A 17494-nucleotide genomic window follows, 5' to 3' on the forward strand; every position below is an offset into this window, starting at 1 on the left:
AAGACGAAATTAATGAAAATGAATGCAGCATACATGAAGAATCTTGACATATACAATAAGAGAGCATTATCATGGGGAGCTAAGATCCAACAATACAAGACAGTTGCAAGAGCAGAAATTTTTATGCACCAGAATCAGTGAGCATGAGAAATAAAACCTCAAAACAAGAACTGGAGAAACTGAATGAAGGATAGGGAGAAAAAACTTAGGACCCATTAAAAAGGTAGGAATATAGAGGCTCAGAAAAATGAAGTGCATAACAAAGTGGGCAAAGTAACTGATGTCATCAGGAAAATAACAATGATTTTCTTCAGTTATGTATTCCGTATGTCTGACAGCAGACTGACAAAACGGATCCTAACACAAGTTTGGAATCTCGAAGGTAAACCCACATAGCACCAAGGAGTGGCTGATGATTTGCAGCTGAGCCAGATAACAGAATAAGGTGTCCCAGATACACACATCTTTAAACAAAAAAATCCAAGACAGGAAGGTACCTGAAGATGAGGTCAAACCAGTAAAATAACCTTCCCTGGTCAGAGGACAGGAGAAACACTCACATTAATAGAATGAAGGACATGTGGGCAAGAATACATAAATGTGGTTGGAAACCTACACAAACATGGTCCAATGAGGCCGTAACAATGTTGAAAAGAAAGAAAAAGAAAGAAAAAAAGAATAAGCCCATCATCATACTGAGAAAAAGAAAAGGGGAAAAGACTACATCACTTTGACTTTCAATAATAGCAACTTACATCAAATTACAAACATTTTAAAAAATGGCAATACTTTCAAAACAAATTCCAAATTACTTTATAATACACATAATTTTAACAATATCAATAAATATTTGCAATGAGGTGTTTACAAGTTAAAATGCAATCAATAGGACACCAGCTATATTGAACAAACTGGAAGAAGTTTCCTAATTCGTTATAAACAACATACAAATGCAAATAAACACAGACTATTTTCCATGATGGGTAAACATATGAGGGAAAACAATAATTCATTTTCTTCTATAAATCAAGATTTAGACATTATTCATGTAACCAATAAAGGAGTTATCCTGAATGTACCAGAAAATATACCTTAAAAAATTCCCAGACAAAACACACACTCTTTTTGATAAAATAATAAAAATAAACTCATGTCAACAAACTAATAAGTCTTTAACAACATGTAATAAATAAGCAGCTTCTGATCCTCCACTTCTTCACTGTTTCCCCTCAAAAACGAAGTTCAAGGAAATCTCTGGTCAGCCCTCATTCAAACATCAACACAACTTAAGGAGCCCACTCAAGGAGCTGGAGGAGAGGGAGAGAGTTCTTGCCTCATTAGGTTGAAGAATTTTCTTTTGTTCTCATTCTTCTTGTTTCTTATTCTTCTTTGGATTAAATTTCGCCTTTCATTGAAGAGGAATAGAGTCTTTGTGTAGAAACTTCATACTCGCATTCCATATTGATGGCCGAATTTTATCATATAGACTACTCTGTATGACAAAAGGTCCAATGAAACACACAGGAAATCACTCCTCCAGCCAGGCATATTCTATAATTAGCATGGATCTGTAGCTGCCAAGATAGACCATAATGGTCATCGCTACCCCTTTGTTCTCTTATGAAGATCGTGAAAAACAATGTGTGATGTTTAAAAAGAACTTTTAATATGTCAACACTAAACTTTTCCATCAATTATCTTTCTTTGTCCATATTTCACTTTGGAAATGTTAAGATGTTTTATTTTCATTAATACTAGCTGAAGATGACCCATAAAGGGTTGAAACATATCCTACTTTTACTAGTTTTATGAGTGTACATACCATTTAACTTTAAGTGGCTTGTATCAACACTGTATTGAACAGGTGGACAAATAGAAACACATTCTTCAAAAGAATTGTATAAAAATTTGTTAGAGCAATACAGAACCAGGTATGAGATTCATCACTTGTAAATTCTAGTTTGTCAACGCTCTCCCATGTACATGTTTTACTTCTCTGTACACTGTTGTTAAGCTTTTTCTAAGTCCAAAAAGACAACTGAGCACCAGCAATTCTACCAAAATCTGTTTCTGTGTCACTTTTTGGTGAATCAACTGGAAATGGCAGAAATGATCCCAACAAACTCCAAACATACACTGAAGTCTCTATATCTCAAGGAAGGAGAAAAATAGAGTTTATGGAAGAATGGTACAGCATTTCACTTCCATGATGATGGATGTCAGTCTCTCAATGAGTAACTTACTCAAGAATGAGTTGGACATTACCCTGCTGAAGACAAAACTTTTGAAGAGATGATATCCATATTAAACTGATCTTATTCTCTGGAAAAAAAAAAAAAAAAAAAAAAAAAAAGAAAAAGAAAAAGAAAATCCCTATGGAGTGTAGATAAAAATGACCTGTAGAGATTGGAGAGTAACTGAATTATCATTTAAACATGCATCATATAACATAAGGTTCATGCAACAAGCAAGCAGGTGTACAGTATTGAGTAAAATTTGTAAATATTATCTACCAACTGGCACTTATTTTTTGCAGCATAAGTGCAAATAAGATTGATGAAATTCAAGCATACTGGAACACCTTTCATTTAAGAGTATACAAGAACCAAAAACAAAATCATGAAATAATTAAGTTTACTGAACCTTGGCTAACTGCTTGTGGGCAGCCACATGGTAGAAAAGCACAAGTCCATCCAGGAGCTCAATAAGAGATGCTTCAGGGTCAAGACATCCAAAACCAGCAACCTTATCCTGAGGTCTGGGACCAATCCGGGGAAGCCGTTCAACAAGCATTGCACCAGATGATGTTTGCTGCTGAGTTAGCATTCTAGCAAGAACAGGAACCACGAAGCTAGGATGGCCATCAACAGTCCTTGCACTACTAATAGCCACAGAAGGGCCAGCAATGAAGGTAGTACCAGATTCTGGAACTGAAAAGACTATACATCTCACAATTATGACCACCGTTCACTCATGGAAAGGCTCTCTTACACATCTGATTCTATGCTTAGCAGGAATGAAAATATAATTTTAAAAATAGTACTATGATCAGTTATAAACATTTAAAATAAAACTTCTTGCTGGTGAGTGTACTATGGAGAACTAATTGGCAAGAGTCATTAGAAAGCGCATTACACACAAGATGTGAACCCCAGAGCAAGTCGTAACATTTCTCTTGGTACTCAATGTTTCATTCATCATCTACAATAAAATGTTGTGTCTTATAGCCAGTACTTGTGTACATGGTGATGATACTGACAAAGAAAGGAAAGGAGAGATTTTATATTTTGCACTAAGAACTTGAAAGAATGAACTCTAAGACAGACAAATAATCCACCCTCGAAATATCTTGCAATGATACTTCCTAGAGTTATCACTAACCAGCACATTAAAGCATTACAAATAGTGAACATATTAAATGAGAATACACAGTGCCTTTAAAGAGGTAAATTTTTTAAATGACTAACATTTCATACTCATTCACAACCACTGTACACTACAAAGTAAGCAAGTGCCTGCAGACACTGTGTTCACATCAATGAGATCTCCAGTTTTACATGGAGTCTGAACCATACGGATGTGACTCTTCATTTAAAATATCCCTTATTGCATTGGCCGGGTCTCCAACTATGGTCGCCTTGGTGAGAAGCCGGTGGCTATGCCACTCACCTATCAAACTTCTACCCCCCCCTTCCTACTCACTCTCTTATAAACCCCTACCCTCTCAATGAATATGTTCACTGCATATTATCAGAGTGTAAATAGTGGGAAAGCCTTTACCCATGAGAAATAGCAGCATATATAAATAAACAAGAAAATGAGCTATACTTGCAACTGATTACCCCAATGAAGGCTTTAATGATATAAGATATAACAAACACAAAGAAAATCAAAAGGATTACTTAAATTCTTACCATATTAAATTACCCAGCAACTGTCTGTGTACCAAAGCCCTTAAGCAGATTCGCTTTGCAAAAGTATAAAACTAATCCAATGTAAAACGAGATGAAAAGGTAATAAAAAACAGTCAAAGTCTTCGGTATTACTAACTTCAATTACAGCCTTGTCTGCAAATTCTATGTAGCCAACATTGAAATAGCTTTTTGTCCATTCCATAAAAATATTTCCTCGTGCACCACATGAGTTGGCCATGAGGTTAGGAGCGCACAGCTGTGAGCTTGCATTCAGGAGATAGTGGATTCGAACCCCGCTGTTGGCATCCCTGAAAATGGTTTTCCATTTTCACACCAGGCAAATGCTCGGGCTGTACATTAAGACCACGATCGGTTCCTTCCCACTCTTAGTCCTTTCCTGTCCCATTGTCATCATAAGACCTATTGTGTCGGTGACACATAAAGCCAATTTATTTACAATTTTTGAAGAAGTCCACGTTTTCAATACAATTTATTTTTCTTTACAAGTAGAATCTTTATATTAACATTGATTCAGTTGTTAGGACATGTTTTGCCCTTATTTAGGGCATCATCAGCCAGTTTCTTGACTCAAAACCTTCAATTAAAACTAGAATTCTGATAACATTTTTATAAAAATATTTCAACTATTTAGTTTATGTTATTTTCAACTTAAAAGTACTCATTTGACTAGAATACTTGTGTGAGGTAGAATGCATTGAGACAATGTTAATCCTTAAATAAAAGTTCTGGGATACACAAGCTGACTATGAATTTATCACTGATTAATCTCTTTAGCCAGTTATTTAAAATCAGTCTTATTGTCTATTAATATGATGGTTCTTCCTTGGACATGTATTCTTGAAAATACACTTCAATGTTTATGTTCGAAAACTCTTATTAAGGTGTTCTAACTGCTCCACTTCTGTTAACTCCTATTGAGAAAACATATGTAAAATCGATATCCCTATAAGGACTGTCAATTTGAATTTGTAAATAGCTGACTAAGTTGACCTATTTGGTGTTGCATTCTCTGTTTGAAAGGGCAATTTTGTAACAGTTTTTTTTCAAAATTTGAAAATCATTATTTGTCTTTAACTGACATGTTGTCGATCTCGTGTCACATCTGTAAATTCACATTTATATGAGTAAAATGAGTACATAAAACATTTTTGTTACGAGATTGACAACGTGTCAGTTAAGGTTAAATAATGATTTTTAAGTTAAAAAAAAACTGTTACAAAATTGCCCTTTGAAACAGAGAATGCAACATCAAATAGGTCAACTTAGTCAATTATTTACAAATTCAAACTAATAGTCCTTAATAGGGATAGATATTTTACATAAATGTTCTCTCAATAGGAATTAACAGAAGTGGAGCAGTTAGAACACCTTAATAAAAGAGTTTCCAAACATAAACATTGAAGTGTATCATCAAGAATACGTGTCCAAGGAAGAACCATCATATTACTAAACAATAAGACTGATTTTGAATAACTAGCTAAAGTGATAAATTCATAGTCAGCTTGTGCATCCCACAACTTTTATTTAAGGATTAACATTATCTCAATGCATTCTACTTCACACAAGTAGTTATTCTAGTCAAATGAGTACTTTTAATTTGAAAATAACATAAAATAAATAGTTTAAATTTTTTAATAAAAATTTTATAATCAGAATTCTGGTTGAAACTGAAGGTTTTGACTTGAGAAACTGGCTGATGATGCCCTAAATGTCCCAACAACTGAATTGATGTTAATATAAAGATTCTACTTGTAAAAAAAAAAAAAAAAAAAAATGTATTGAAAAGGTTGTTGTAAAAATGTTGTAAATAAATATTATGTGATAGCTCAATACGGACCAAGAAAATGACATTTATAAAATGTAATAAAGCCAATTGTAAAAAAAAAACTTTCCTGGTACAGACTGTGGCTCAGATTAACTCCTTGCAGACAAAACCAGAGTAAAATTCTGCAAGATATAGAAGCTTGCTTCTCCATGAGACTATTCTATCAAGCTAAGGAACAGATCTGAAATGTTTGAGACTGAGAAAAAGCAACCTCATGAACTGTGGCAAGAAATGGAGTCTACCATGGTAGAGGTTGAATTAAGGTCCCCCAGAGTAAACGAAATTACACCAAGAGGTAATTAACAGAAATCTTACATCGTATTACTTGTACAGCATATTTACTGGAGTGGAGACAAAGCAGGACATCATTAACACGCGAGAGGTTGCACCCACGGCAATTGGCTGCACTTTTTAAATAACAACTAACTGCTCCACTTCTGTTAACTCCTATTGAGAAAACATATGTAAAATCGATATCCCTATAAGGACTGTCAGTTTGAATTTGTAAATAGCTGACTAAGTCATAGCTGACCAAATCATTCATTGAAATGTACAAATACAAACGTTGAGGCAATTTTAAATATTCGTTGCTAGCCGCTGTAGGGCTTAGGGCGCTCGTTTCATCTCTCCCCTCCCTCCCTCCCGCCTGACGTTTATTATTGCCAGTGTATCGGCCGCTGCGTTCTGGAGTAGTTTTAAGGTTTCTTCCACTCTCGCATCTGCCACGGCAAATTGCCTTCTAGCGACCCCTCGCGTAGTGTATTCTTACATGACTGCATTTTCAAGAAAGTTTAAATAAAGTTCATGAGGTTTATAGTGGCTTTCAGTGAAGTGTGGTGCTGTAGTTTTATCTTGACTTGTGACCAAATCATTCATTGAAATGTACAAATACAAACGTTGAGGCAATTTGCTCATGCGCGACCTCTCGCGTTCTTTAAAAACTCACATAATTTTACCAGACTTTGCAAGAACATCTAATTAATTTTTTAAACTGACAAAATAATGTTACTGGGTAATTATGTTAGTACTAGTTGAAAGGCAGTTAAACAGGGTACATATTTTTATCAGAGCATTCACTGCAGAAGGAAAATAGCAGCTCATTAGGATATTAAGTGTGAGCAATTTGCCTTTGCGCGACCTCTTGTGTTCTAAAACGGGTGCAACCTCTCGTGTGTTGAGGTAAGTTCCACATTTCAATTTCCCAAGTATTTAAACAGAAATAAACATAAATATTTGAGTGTGATTTGATAGAATCTGATGATGATCTTTTAAGAACAAAACATGTTATTCTATTTTAAATAAGTATTTTTTTTTTTCAAGTATAATATATCGTTCTACGTTGCGATTTTATTTGACGTAAATAAATATCACACGAGAACAAATTCACTTCCTTGTATAAATTACTTTATTTACACTGTATGTCACAACTAGGGTTACCAACCGTCCGGCTTTTGCCAGACATGTCCTGCTTTTCAATAATTTTGGTTATGTCCGGCCGGCATTTCTAATTTATCGACATTGTCCAGCATTTTTCGTTACAAGATTGCTCACTTAGGTTTTAGGCTGAAGACAGCATGTTATTGTATCGTACATCAACTCCATGTGCTCAGGGTGCTACTTCCGAAGGTGGAAATAAGTAATACGATAAGTAATACGTAATAATAAGTAATACGATATATTGAACTTGAAGTCCAGGCATCGATCAACCAATCAACGCTCTTCATTTCCACGTTTATGTTGAGAGAAACCGGAAGTGTTGAGAGCTACAGTTTACATGTGCTTGCCATATGATTTGTAGCTATCATGTTTGGTTATCTGGTTGTCGCCGTAAATTATAGTGCGAGTATGCAGCGAGTGGAGTGAAATATTAATCTCATTGCATCCTATTACGTACCGGTATGTCATCTTTGCAACCTGAAAGGAGTGAATCTAAAAAAAAGACAGTGTAAATTTTCGGATAAACCAAAACATAAGTATCCTTGCTTTACTCACGGACGCAGTGAAAGTGAAGTGAAATGTGCAGTGTGTGATAGTTATGTTAATGTCGGATACAAAGGTGTTGGTGACTTGGAAAGACACGTTAACAGTGAAAAACACAAAAAGACGGTGAGAACTAGGTCAATATCATGTTCAATGTTATCATTTGCCACTCCCAAATATTCACCAGATGATAAAAAAGTTCAAGCCACAGAAGCTACAATGTCATTTCATACAGTTTTCCATCACCAGTCGTACAAATCAATGGACAGCACAGCTAAATTGAATAAGAGTATGTTCTTATGTTCTGAAGTAGCACAGAAACTGACCTGTGCAAGAACTAAAACAGAAGCCATAATCAGGTAAGGTAAGGGTGTATTCTGCCCGAAGGCAGGTCCGAACCTCCGCAGAGGTGTTCATGAGCTGGAGTTTACGTACGGTAGGGTAGCCAGTTCCTTTCCACTCCTCCATTCCCTTACCCCCCACCAACGGCGCGTGGCAACCAATCCGACTCCTGACCACGCCCAATGTTACTTAACTTCGGAGATCTCACGGGATCTGGTGTTTCAACACGGCTACGGCCGTTGGCAAAGCCATAATAGATAATGTTATTGCTCCTCACTCGACAGATATTATAATTGAAACTCTTAACAATAAAGTTCCATTTTTTAGCCTAGGAACAGATGCAAGCAATCGTGGTGCACTAAAGTTGTTTCCAATTGTCATCCAATTCTTTGATTACAAAAGTAATGGCATTCACATAAAAGTTCTTGATTTACAAGCATGTCCAAATGAAAGTTCTGAATGTATTTCCTCCTATATTTCAGATACTCTCAAAAAAAAAAAATTACTTCTAGATGCACTGCATTTTCTGGAGAAAATGCCAATGTTAATTTTGGAGGCCTTGCACATAGGGAAGGGAAGAATGTATTCTCTGCTCTCAAAAAAGACTTGAATGAAAACATAGTAGGTGTTGGATGTCCTGCTCACATTCTACATAACTGTTTGCAACATGGAGCTGATGCTCTTCCTGTTGATATTGAGTCTGTGGTGATGAAAATTTTCAACTTCTTTCATTTATATGCAGTGCGCACTCAGGAACTGAAAGACTTTTGTGAATTTGTTGATGTAAATTATCTGCAGCTTTTAAATCATTCTAAGACTAGGTGGTTAACATTGTATCCAGCAGTTGAAAGAATCCTGCAATTGTTCCCAGCTCTGAAATCCTACTTTCTTTCTCAGGGTAGGAAGTCAGTGCCTTGATCAATTAGAAACTTCCTTGAAAATGACTTTTCAGAGCTATATCTTTTGCTTCTTTCCTCAACCATGCACATTTTTCACTATAAAATTTTGTCACTTGAGAAAGAACATAATTCAGTTGTAGAAGTGCTTGAACTATTAGAATTTGTCCAATCTTCATTGAAAGGCAGACCTGAAGGTCAATTCATTCCGCTTAAAGTCAGACAGATGTTAAATACAGTTTCAAAAGATGGTTTGGATAAAGAATGCGAAGTGTTTATGGAGAATGTATCTTGTTTCTATGAAACCTGCACTGAGTACTTGGATAAATGGATCCTCCTATAGAGGAATTCAAGTGTTTCAAATGGTTGAAACTTCAAAACATTAAAGACCTCAGCTTTGACGATATTGTACCATGTATCAGTACTTACAGTCAAAAGGTGTAGAAATAGATGATTCAAAATTATTCGACCAGTTCTGCAACATAAGGGCTTATTCTAAAACTTCAACTTTGGATAAAGATACAACACTAGACCAACAATGGTCTGTTTTTTTTTTTTTAATAAGTGCCAGAATATTGAGGTATTTTCTAAACTTTTGAACATTTGCCAGTTTTTCTTTGCCATACCAGGCAGCAATGCCTCCATAAATGCTCAATGGACAAAGGAAAGGAACCGTTTGTTGGTAGAATCAGTGAAAGGAATGTTACTTGTGAAGTTCAATTTCAAAGATGTGTCGTGTGAAGAATTTTATAAATATGTACTCCAAGAAAATAACTAGCGTCTTCTTTCAAAAGTAGGTTCTGTTGAAAAATACAGCTTCAAGGAAATGAACTGCAGCAAGGACTGATCATTAAGTAAGGTTTCCTTTTGTAAAAAGTTGTGTGTAATATATGTATAATTTTGTTATCGATTTTTTTTTTTGCTTTCTGCTAAGCAATGTCCTGCATTTGCAAATTTTCAGTTGGTAACCCTAGTCACAACACACAATTTTACACAGTAGCAAATGACACTATATACAACACTCAATAGCAGAGTACCCTGAAGTCGATTCTGACAAGTACAGATATCAACAACACTGACGCGCGCACTATAACATACTCTCTTTTGAATTCACTGCCTGACTCACTTGAGTCCAGTACTCAGACTCCACCTCGGAGCCCAACAGTCACTCCCAGTCCATCACTTGCCTGATTCCCAAGAACCTAGATCTGCGAACTTAGAACTGAGAACTGACTTCACTGACTGACAGCTCGATATTTATACTACTCGATCAACTGTCTAGAATGATAGACTTCTGGAAGAGTTCTTACAACACACTAATGGAACACACTCGAAACATCGATCGACCAGCTAGTCGAATGGGTACTCGAATGTTCCTCCAACCTTTAAAAATGTACATGTAAATATCTACAACATTCGTAATGTCTTCACGTGTATTTGGATAATAAAACCTTACAGTAAGTTTCCAGAACCCTTCTTATACACCAAATTATTCATTCATATGAACATTATATGGAATTTTCTACCGCTTTAGACTCTATAGATTTTGAGGTTAAACAATACGTATTTGAGGTTATACAATTTTGTACTACATATTTAAAGAGAACTCATATACTAGTCATGCTTAACCACTTAAAAGATAATTTAGCATTAAATGAACTATAATTAAAATATATTAATCATACTAATTGAAGGTTTTACACCAATTACGATGTCGTACCTACGACAATTATCCCCTCTAAAACCTTCAATATCTACCCTGTACATTCCTTACTCTAGGTCTTAAATTATATCTAGGTGTCCTTATATCTATTTCTACGTCTCTTAGTCCTCACTATTTAAATTACATCTAGACTACCTCAATCACACCGTCTTCTCGTGGGCGTTGTTGAAGTCCACATATCGCAGCTAGATAGTTCAATTGATAGCCACCACCTTCGCATGGGGGATCCGCTGGGTCTGGCTGACGGTGTCCCTGTTCTCCGTAGCAATGATCCGCAGGTCCTCACGTGGCAGTCGATACTCCACTGACTTTTCCCTTGGTCGTGCCTTTGTGTTCTGCCAGGATGTACGGGTCTTCGCAGTCCACCGGTGTGATGCATGGGAGAGGCTTGCACGTCGTGGTCTTGGTCCCGTTGAGTCTCCTCTTTTACCGGGGTGCTGAATTCAACGTTCCTACCGGCATATGATTTTGTGCCGGAACTAGTGTCCTGGTTACTTGGCACCCTCGTTTGTCGGTTGCCGTCGCCACAAGGATCCCGTTGTCCCGTGGAGTTGTCATCTTCACGACGCCAGAGCTGCCATCACTGCTTGCAGGCTTCACCCGTGTCTCCAGAGCTATCGTGCTTTCACATAGGGCACTCGGCTTTTCCGCTGGGCCTTGAACTACGGACTCCACCATCGTTACAATGATCCCGTCGTCCTGTGGAGTTGCCATCTGCACGACGCCGGAGCCGCCATCACTGCTTGCAGGCTTCACCTGTGTCTCCAGAGCTGTCGTGCTTTCACACAACGCACTCGCTGTTTCCGCTGGGCCTTGAACTACGGACTCCACCACCGCTGCAATGATCCCGTCGTCCTGTGGAGTTGCCATCTTCACGATGCTGGAGCCGCCATCACTGCTTGCAGGCTTCACCCGTGTCTCCGGAGCTGTCGTGCTTTCACATAGGGCACTCGGCTTTTCCGCTGGGCCTTGAACTACGGACTCCACCATCGTTACAATGATCCCGTCGTCCTGTGGAGTTGCCATCTGCATGACGCCGGAGCCGCCATCACTGCTTGCAGGCTTCACCCGTGTCTCCAGAGCTGTCGTGCTTTCACACAGCGCACTCGCTGTTTCCACTGGGCCTTGAACTACGGACTCCACAGAGGCTTGTACTTCGTTGTCAAACGACTTGATTTGGCCCTTTATTCCTTGAGACTGGGCCTCGATTTTCCTCCCGAGTTTTTCAGGCTGGGCCTCAATTTTCCGCCCGAGTTTCTCGTATTGGGCCTCAATACCCTCGAGTTTTTCGGACTGGGCCTGAATCAACGCAGTTAGTTGTGCTAACATAGTGCTTACCCGGTCGTTGGTTTCTTCCTCCGAGGTGACTGCGAAGTCGAAACTACCTGGGTCCTCCTCGCCATCTATCAAATCCTGGCGCAGCCTCTCCTGTAGGTCTGCTTTGCTTCCAGCCGTCGGGAAACCTCGGGATGCCAGCACTTTCCGTAACATCGCCAAGGTCATTTGTTAGATCTTCATTGCCGAGTCTTGAAGTGTCCTGTCTACAGTCATCAATTTATCGTTCTACGTTGCAATTTTATTTGACGTCAATAAATATCACACGAGAACACGTTCACTTCCTTGTATAAATTACTTTATTTACACTGTACATCACAACACACAATTTTACACAGTAGCAAATGACACTATATACAACACTCAATAGCAGAATACCCTGAAGTCGATTCTGACAAGTACATATATATCGACAACACTGACGCGCGCACTATAACATACTCTCTTTTGAATTCACCGCCTGACTCACTTGAGTCCAGAAACTCAGACTCCACCTCGGAGCCCAACAGTCACTCCCAGTCCATCACTTGCCTGAGTCCCAAGAACCAAGTACCGCGAACTTAGAACTGAGAACTGACTTCACTGACTGACAGCTCGATATTTATACTACTCGATCAACCGTCTAGAAGTCGATCAACATTCGTAATGTCTCTACGTGTATCTGGATAATAAAACCTTACAGTAAGTTTCCAGAACCCATCATATACACCAAATTATAGTACAATAAGTTTAACATACGAACATTATGGAATTTTCTACCGTTTTCGACTCTATAGATTTTGAGGTTAAACAATACATATTTGAGGTTATACAATTTTGTACTACATATTTACAGAGAACCCATATACTAGTCATGCTTAACACTTAACAAAAGATAATTTAGCATTAAATAAACTATAATTAGACTATATTAACCATACTAATTGAAGGTTTTATACCAATTACGATGTCGTACCTACGACAAATACTGTTATCATATGTTTTCTTTTTCAGATAGTAAATTTATTAATCAAAATTAGTTTCAGCAGACTGAAAACCTAACAGTTACAAATTACCTGAGTTGAAACTGAAAAGAGATTGCTTCAGAAATTACAAACCAGGTTTGATAATCGTGCATCATCCTTCATATTTTATGTTGCTACTACCACTGCCATTGGATGGAATATGATGTCACTCCCAGAAGAAAAGAAAAGAGCTAGATTTCATTACTAACTACTGAAGAAGAAAATATCCTCAACAATGTACACCGATGACTGACACGGGTGGGGTCTCACTCCCTTTGAAAGGCTCTCTGCTAAAAAACCCTTACGTGTTAGATCAATGGCTTATTGTCACTGGCCAGGCTGCATGCAGACCAATGAAGAAAAGCAGCAGCAGAAGACAAAAAATCCCTTCAAGGGGTTCTCTGCTGAACACCTCTGATGTGTTAGACGAATGGCTTTTCTGTCATTAGCCAGGATGTGCGTAGACCAATAAAGACAAGCCACCACACAATAGAAAATCCTAAAGAATATGGGTCAATGGCTGACATGAAATAGAACCCCCATATGCAGGGGCTCACTCTCTTTGAGAGGCTCTCTGCTAAACATCCCTGATGTGTTAGACCAATGGGTTTTTGGTGCTAGCCAGGATGTGCACAAACCAATAAAGAAAAGGTGTACCATAACCATGGTTCCAGGATTGTGCAGTTGGCAACCACTCGTAAGTGTACTGAGTGCAAATTGTACAGTGTACTTGTAAAACAGCCTAGACACCATGTGCTGAGGACAGGATGTACATCCGGTGCTTCCAGAACCTTTCAATGCTTAAGGAATTTTGTAAATCAATGTTATTGGTTGATAAAAAATGAATTTGAAATCCTGCAAGTTCGTTGGCCTTAAGCTACTGATGAATTTGCATTTTCTGCCGGGTGAAGTCAAGCTGTTTCCATGGAGTTTGCCTTGGCATGGCATCATTCTTTGGATTGGCCTGCTGTAGAACAGATGTGGGTCCATGTTGCTCCAGCACCAATGGGGAGCTTGAGCCATTTCTTTAGTAAGACTTTTTCTTTTTTTTTACTTATGTAATCTCATTCACTTTAAGGTGCAGGAATGTCCCTTTCTTTTCTTAACCTCCAGTATTTTCTAAGATTTTAAATGTGGTAGCCTGATTTTGACTCCACATCTCAACCCTGTGAAGCCAAGCGTATTTCATAACCTTTTTCTGTGTATAAATTAATTATAAATCACCTTTCGCTTGGACTTCTTAACATGTGACTAGTACATTGTATCAATTTTACATTGGTTTTGGCATGTGCCTTTTAAACAATGTATTTAAACAGCGTTTGGCCTTCTAAGGGTTTTATTTTGATTGTGTTTAAATAATGATACCTTTGATTTTCTTCTCGTAAATGTGTGTTACTTGACCTGGAAATGCTGATTTTGCAATGGCAACATGTGGTAACACTGCATGCATGCGGGTGTGAATAGCTAAATGTCTTGAGAAACGCCAGATAGTGTTGAACACACAGAGTTCAAGCAGGTTAGTCTGCTGCAGCCAGTAGAGCATAGTGTGTGTAAACACTCGTGTCATACTGTAATGGAGCAACGCATAAACATCAAATTTTGTTACAAATTGTGGAAAACGGTGATGGAGAATCAAGCAACATTGGTACAAGTGTACGGAACAGAAGCCGTAAGCTGGACGATCGTCGCACATCAAGTGTTTCCTGTCCGTCGCGAAAGCGTTTGAACCAGTCGTAAACAAATTTTCTGCTTATGGCTTCTGTTCCATACACTTGCATCAACATCACATGTGTCTCTGTCACAGTTTTTTTTTTCTTCCAATTTGTAACAAAACTTGATGTTTATGCATTACTTCATTGCACTATGACAAGAATCTTAACACGCACTCCATTCGATTGGCTGCAGCAGACTAACCTGCTTCAGCTGCGTGTGTTCAACGCTACCTGGTGCTTTTCGAAATGTCCCTCTATTCACATACATATGCATACAGCATTACCACACACTGCCACTGCAATATCAGTCCATTCACCATACTTCTTGGACACACTTTGTAGAATGCAGATCAAAGAAGATCAGCCACAGCAGCTGGTGACAGAGCTTTCTTTGTAGACAACTCAATTTTCAATGGGCAACAAGGAAAGCTACGGAAATAAACTGGAGACAACAGTGCTAGCAATTTGAAGAGACTCCAAGAAGGGTCATACTATGAACCTTTTCATGCAGGTAAAGAAAATTTTAACTGTTTTTTAGTGCTCGTAAAGGAGCAATTTCAATGGATGTAAGGCTGAGAAGATCTTGACTGCACAACAAAGTTTTAAGAATGGATGGTGTCATTATGTTCAATGGCTGTATTTTCACAAAGGTAACACTGATCCAGCAGGTAGTCTGGAACTGTTTGCACTAGAACCAGCTATCAACCAGGAAGAAGTGGAATGGGCACTGAAACAGTTACCAAATAATAAATATCCTGGTCAAGCAGAATGAAAGGATTAATCTTTATCCCACTGTCTAGGAAAGGAGATGTCAGTAATTGCTGAAAGTCCCTCTGAGGATCATACAGAAACACGGGTCATGGGCAAAGCAGAAAAAAAGATTTCACACATTTTAATGACTTTAGACAAGCCCTTGACTGTATTGAGCATGATATATTATGGGAAGCCCTGCTGTAATTGGGGTTACCCATAAATTTGATTCAGCTAATATGATCGCTCTATACAGATCAAGAGGCAGCAGTTCATACACAAATGGCGACACTGAACAGTTTAAGATTGAACAGGATGTCCGTCAAGTCTGCATTCTTTCCCCGTTCTCCTTCAACTCGTATGCAGAAATAATTATATGGAAGCTAAATTTATAGGAACTGTACACTGGTGTGAAAACTGGAGGAAGAAGTACAAATAATTTGAGATATTCTAATGATACAACCCTGTTAGCAGAAACAGAAGATAATCTACAGCTCAAAATCTCTCGCCTCAAGGACGAAAATGAAAAATATAGGCCTTTATCTCTCAATAATAGAGACCAAAGTTATGACTATGGATGAATTTGGTACAGTTAGGATAAAGCTGAATGAAGAGGAGACCAACCAAAAGTTACGACTACGGATGAATTTGGTACAGCTTGGATAAAGCTGAATGAAGAGGAGACAAACCAAAATCAAAGTGCAGACTGCAGTTGTGAAATTGCTTGATCAAAGCACTATCGTGACTATGTCCCCAATCTGGAAGAGAAGAGATATCACATTAGCTACCAAATACACATTAGTCCATGTGATCTTCCCGTGATTTAACCCTTAGAGTGCCGAGGAGCGCAATCGCGCTCCTCCGGACTCCTGCTAAAATTGATAAATATCATTATTGATCCGTATTGAAGATACCATATGTAGGATGCTAAATAGTTTATTATGTCTCGTCTTCAATACATTAGAAATTTTAAACTTTTATGAATTTATCATTATTTCCATATGAGACATGTTTCACCCTTCTTTGAGGGCATCATCAGTCATAGTACTACCTCAAGGCATAACTCAATTGTTTCATTTGGTGTTTACCCGACAAAATTCATTAAATCTCAGCCATAGACGCCCAAGAGAGTTTCGGTTTACTCGGTCTGCCATCTAGTGGGGACCTAGAGTAAAACGGAACGTCGAAATTGACGAGCAGACAGCCAGATGGCGTCAAGTTGAAATGTCTGCACATGGTAGCTGAGGCCATACGATTATTATTATTATTATTATTATTATTATTATTATTATTACCTCAAGGCATAAATCAGGCACCTAATTTGTAATTAAAATGTAAATACTAAGATATAAAATTGACATATTACAGTGGGGAAGTCAAGAGAAAAACAGTATTCAATGATGACATAGATAACAATATATCAGCTGTTGGCTGTAAATTATCAGTTGTGAAGGATAACAGCGTCAAAATGTTAGGGTATGTCCTACAAAGGATGACTTAACATATTAACATGGGGCAGTTTAAGGGAAAGATAAGTGACTTACACTAATAGGTAAGACCATAGGGTATTTTACAGTGTAACAGTTACCAACATTTCTGATAATATAACGTCAATACTTCATATGGACCACTGCTGCTGGACACTGTAAAATACCCTGTGGTCTTACCTATTAGTGCAAGTCACTTATCTTTCCCTTAAACTGCCCCATGTTAATATGTTAAGTCATCCTTTGTAGGGCATACCCTAACATTTTGACGCTGTTATCCTTCACAACTGATAATTTACAGCCAACAGCTGATATATGTTTATCTATATCATCACTGAACATTGTTGTTTTTTTTTCTGACTTCCCCACTGCAATATGTCAATTTTATATCTTAGTATTTACAATTTAATTACAAATCAGGTACCTGATTTATGCCTTGAGGTAGTACTATGACTGATGATGCCCTCAAAGAAGGGCCAAACATGTCTCATATGGAAATAATCAT

General features: G+C 37.9%; 1 protein-coding gene across 3 annotated transcripts in view; it reads right to left on the reverse strand.

Annotated features, from left to right (window-relative positions):
- The window catches only part of LOC136871866 (E3 ubiquitin-protein ligase RNF123), a 320579-nt gene that overhangs the window by 152894 nt on the left and 150191 nt on the right, over nucleotides 1-17494 (reverse strand). For 2 of the 3 annotated variants that reach the window (XM_067145510.2, XM_067145509.2), the window contains exon 12: nucleotides 2644-2939. In XM_067145510.2, the coding sequence (XP_067001611.2) occupies nucleotides 2644-2939 (296 nt within the window). The remainder of the gene's footprint in view (nucleotides 1-2643; nucleotides 2940-17494) is intronic. The other variant, XM_067145511.2, reaches the window with a different exon arrangement.

Source organism: Anabrus simplex, chromosome 4 (assembly GCF_040414725.1).
Source record: "Anabrus simplex isolate iqAnaSimp1 chromosome 4, ASM4041472v1, whole genome shotgun sequence".
Lineage (NCBI taxonomy): Eukaryota > Metazoa > Arthropoda > Insecta > Orthoptera > Tettigoniidae > Anabrus > Anabrus simplex.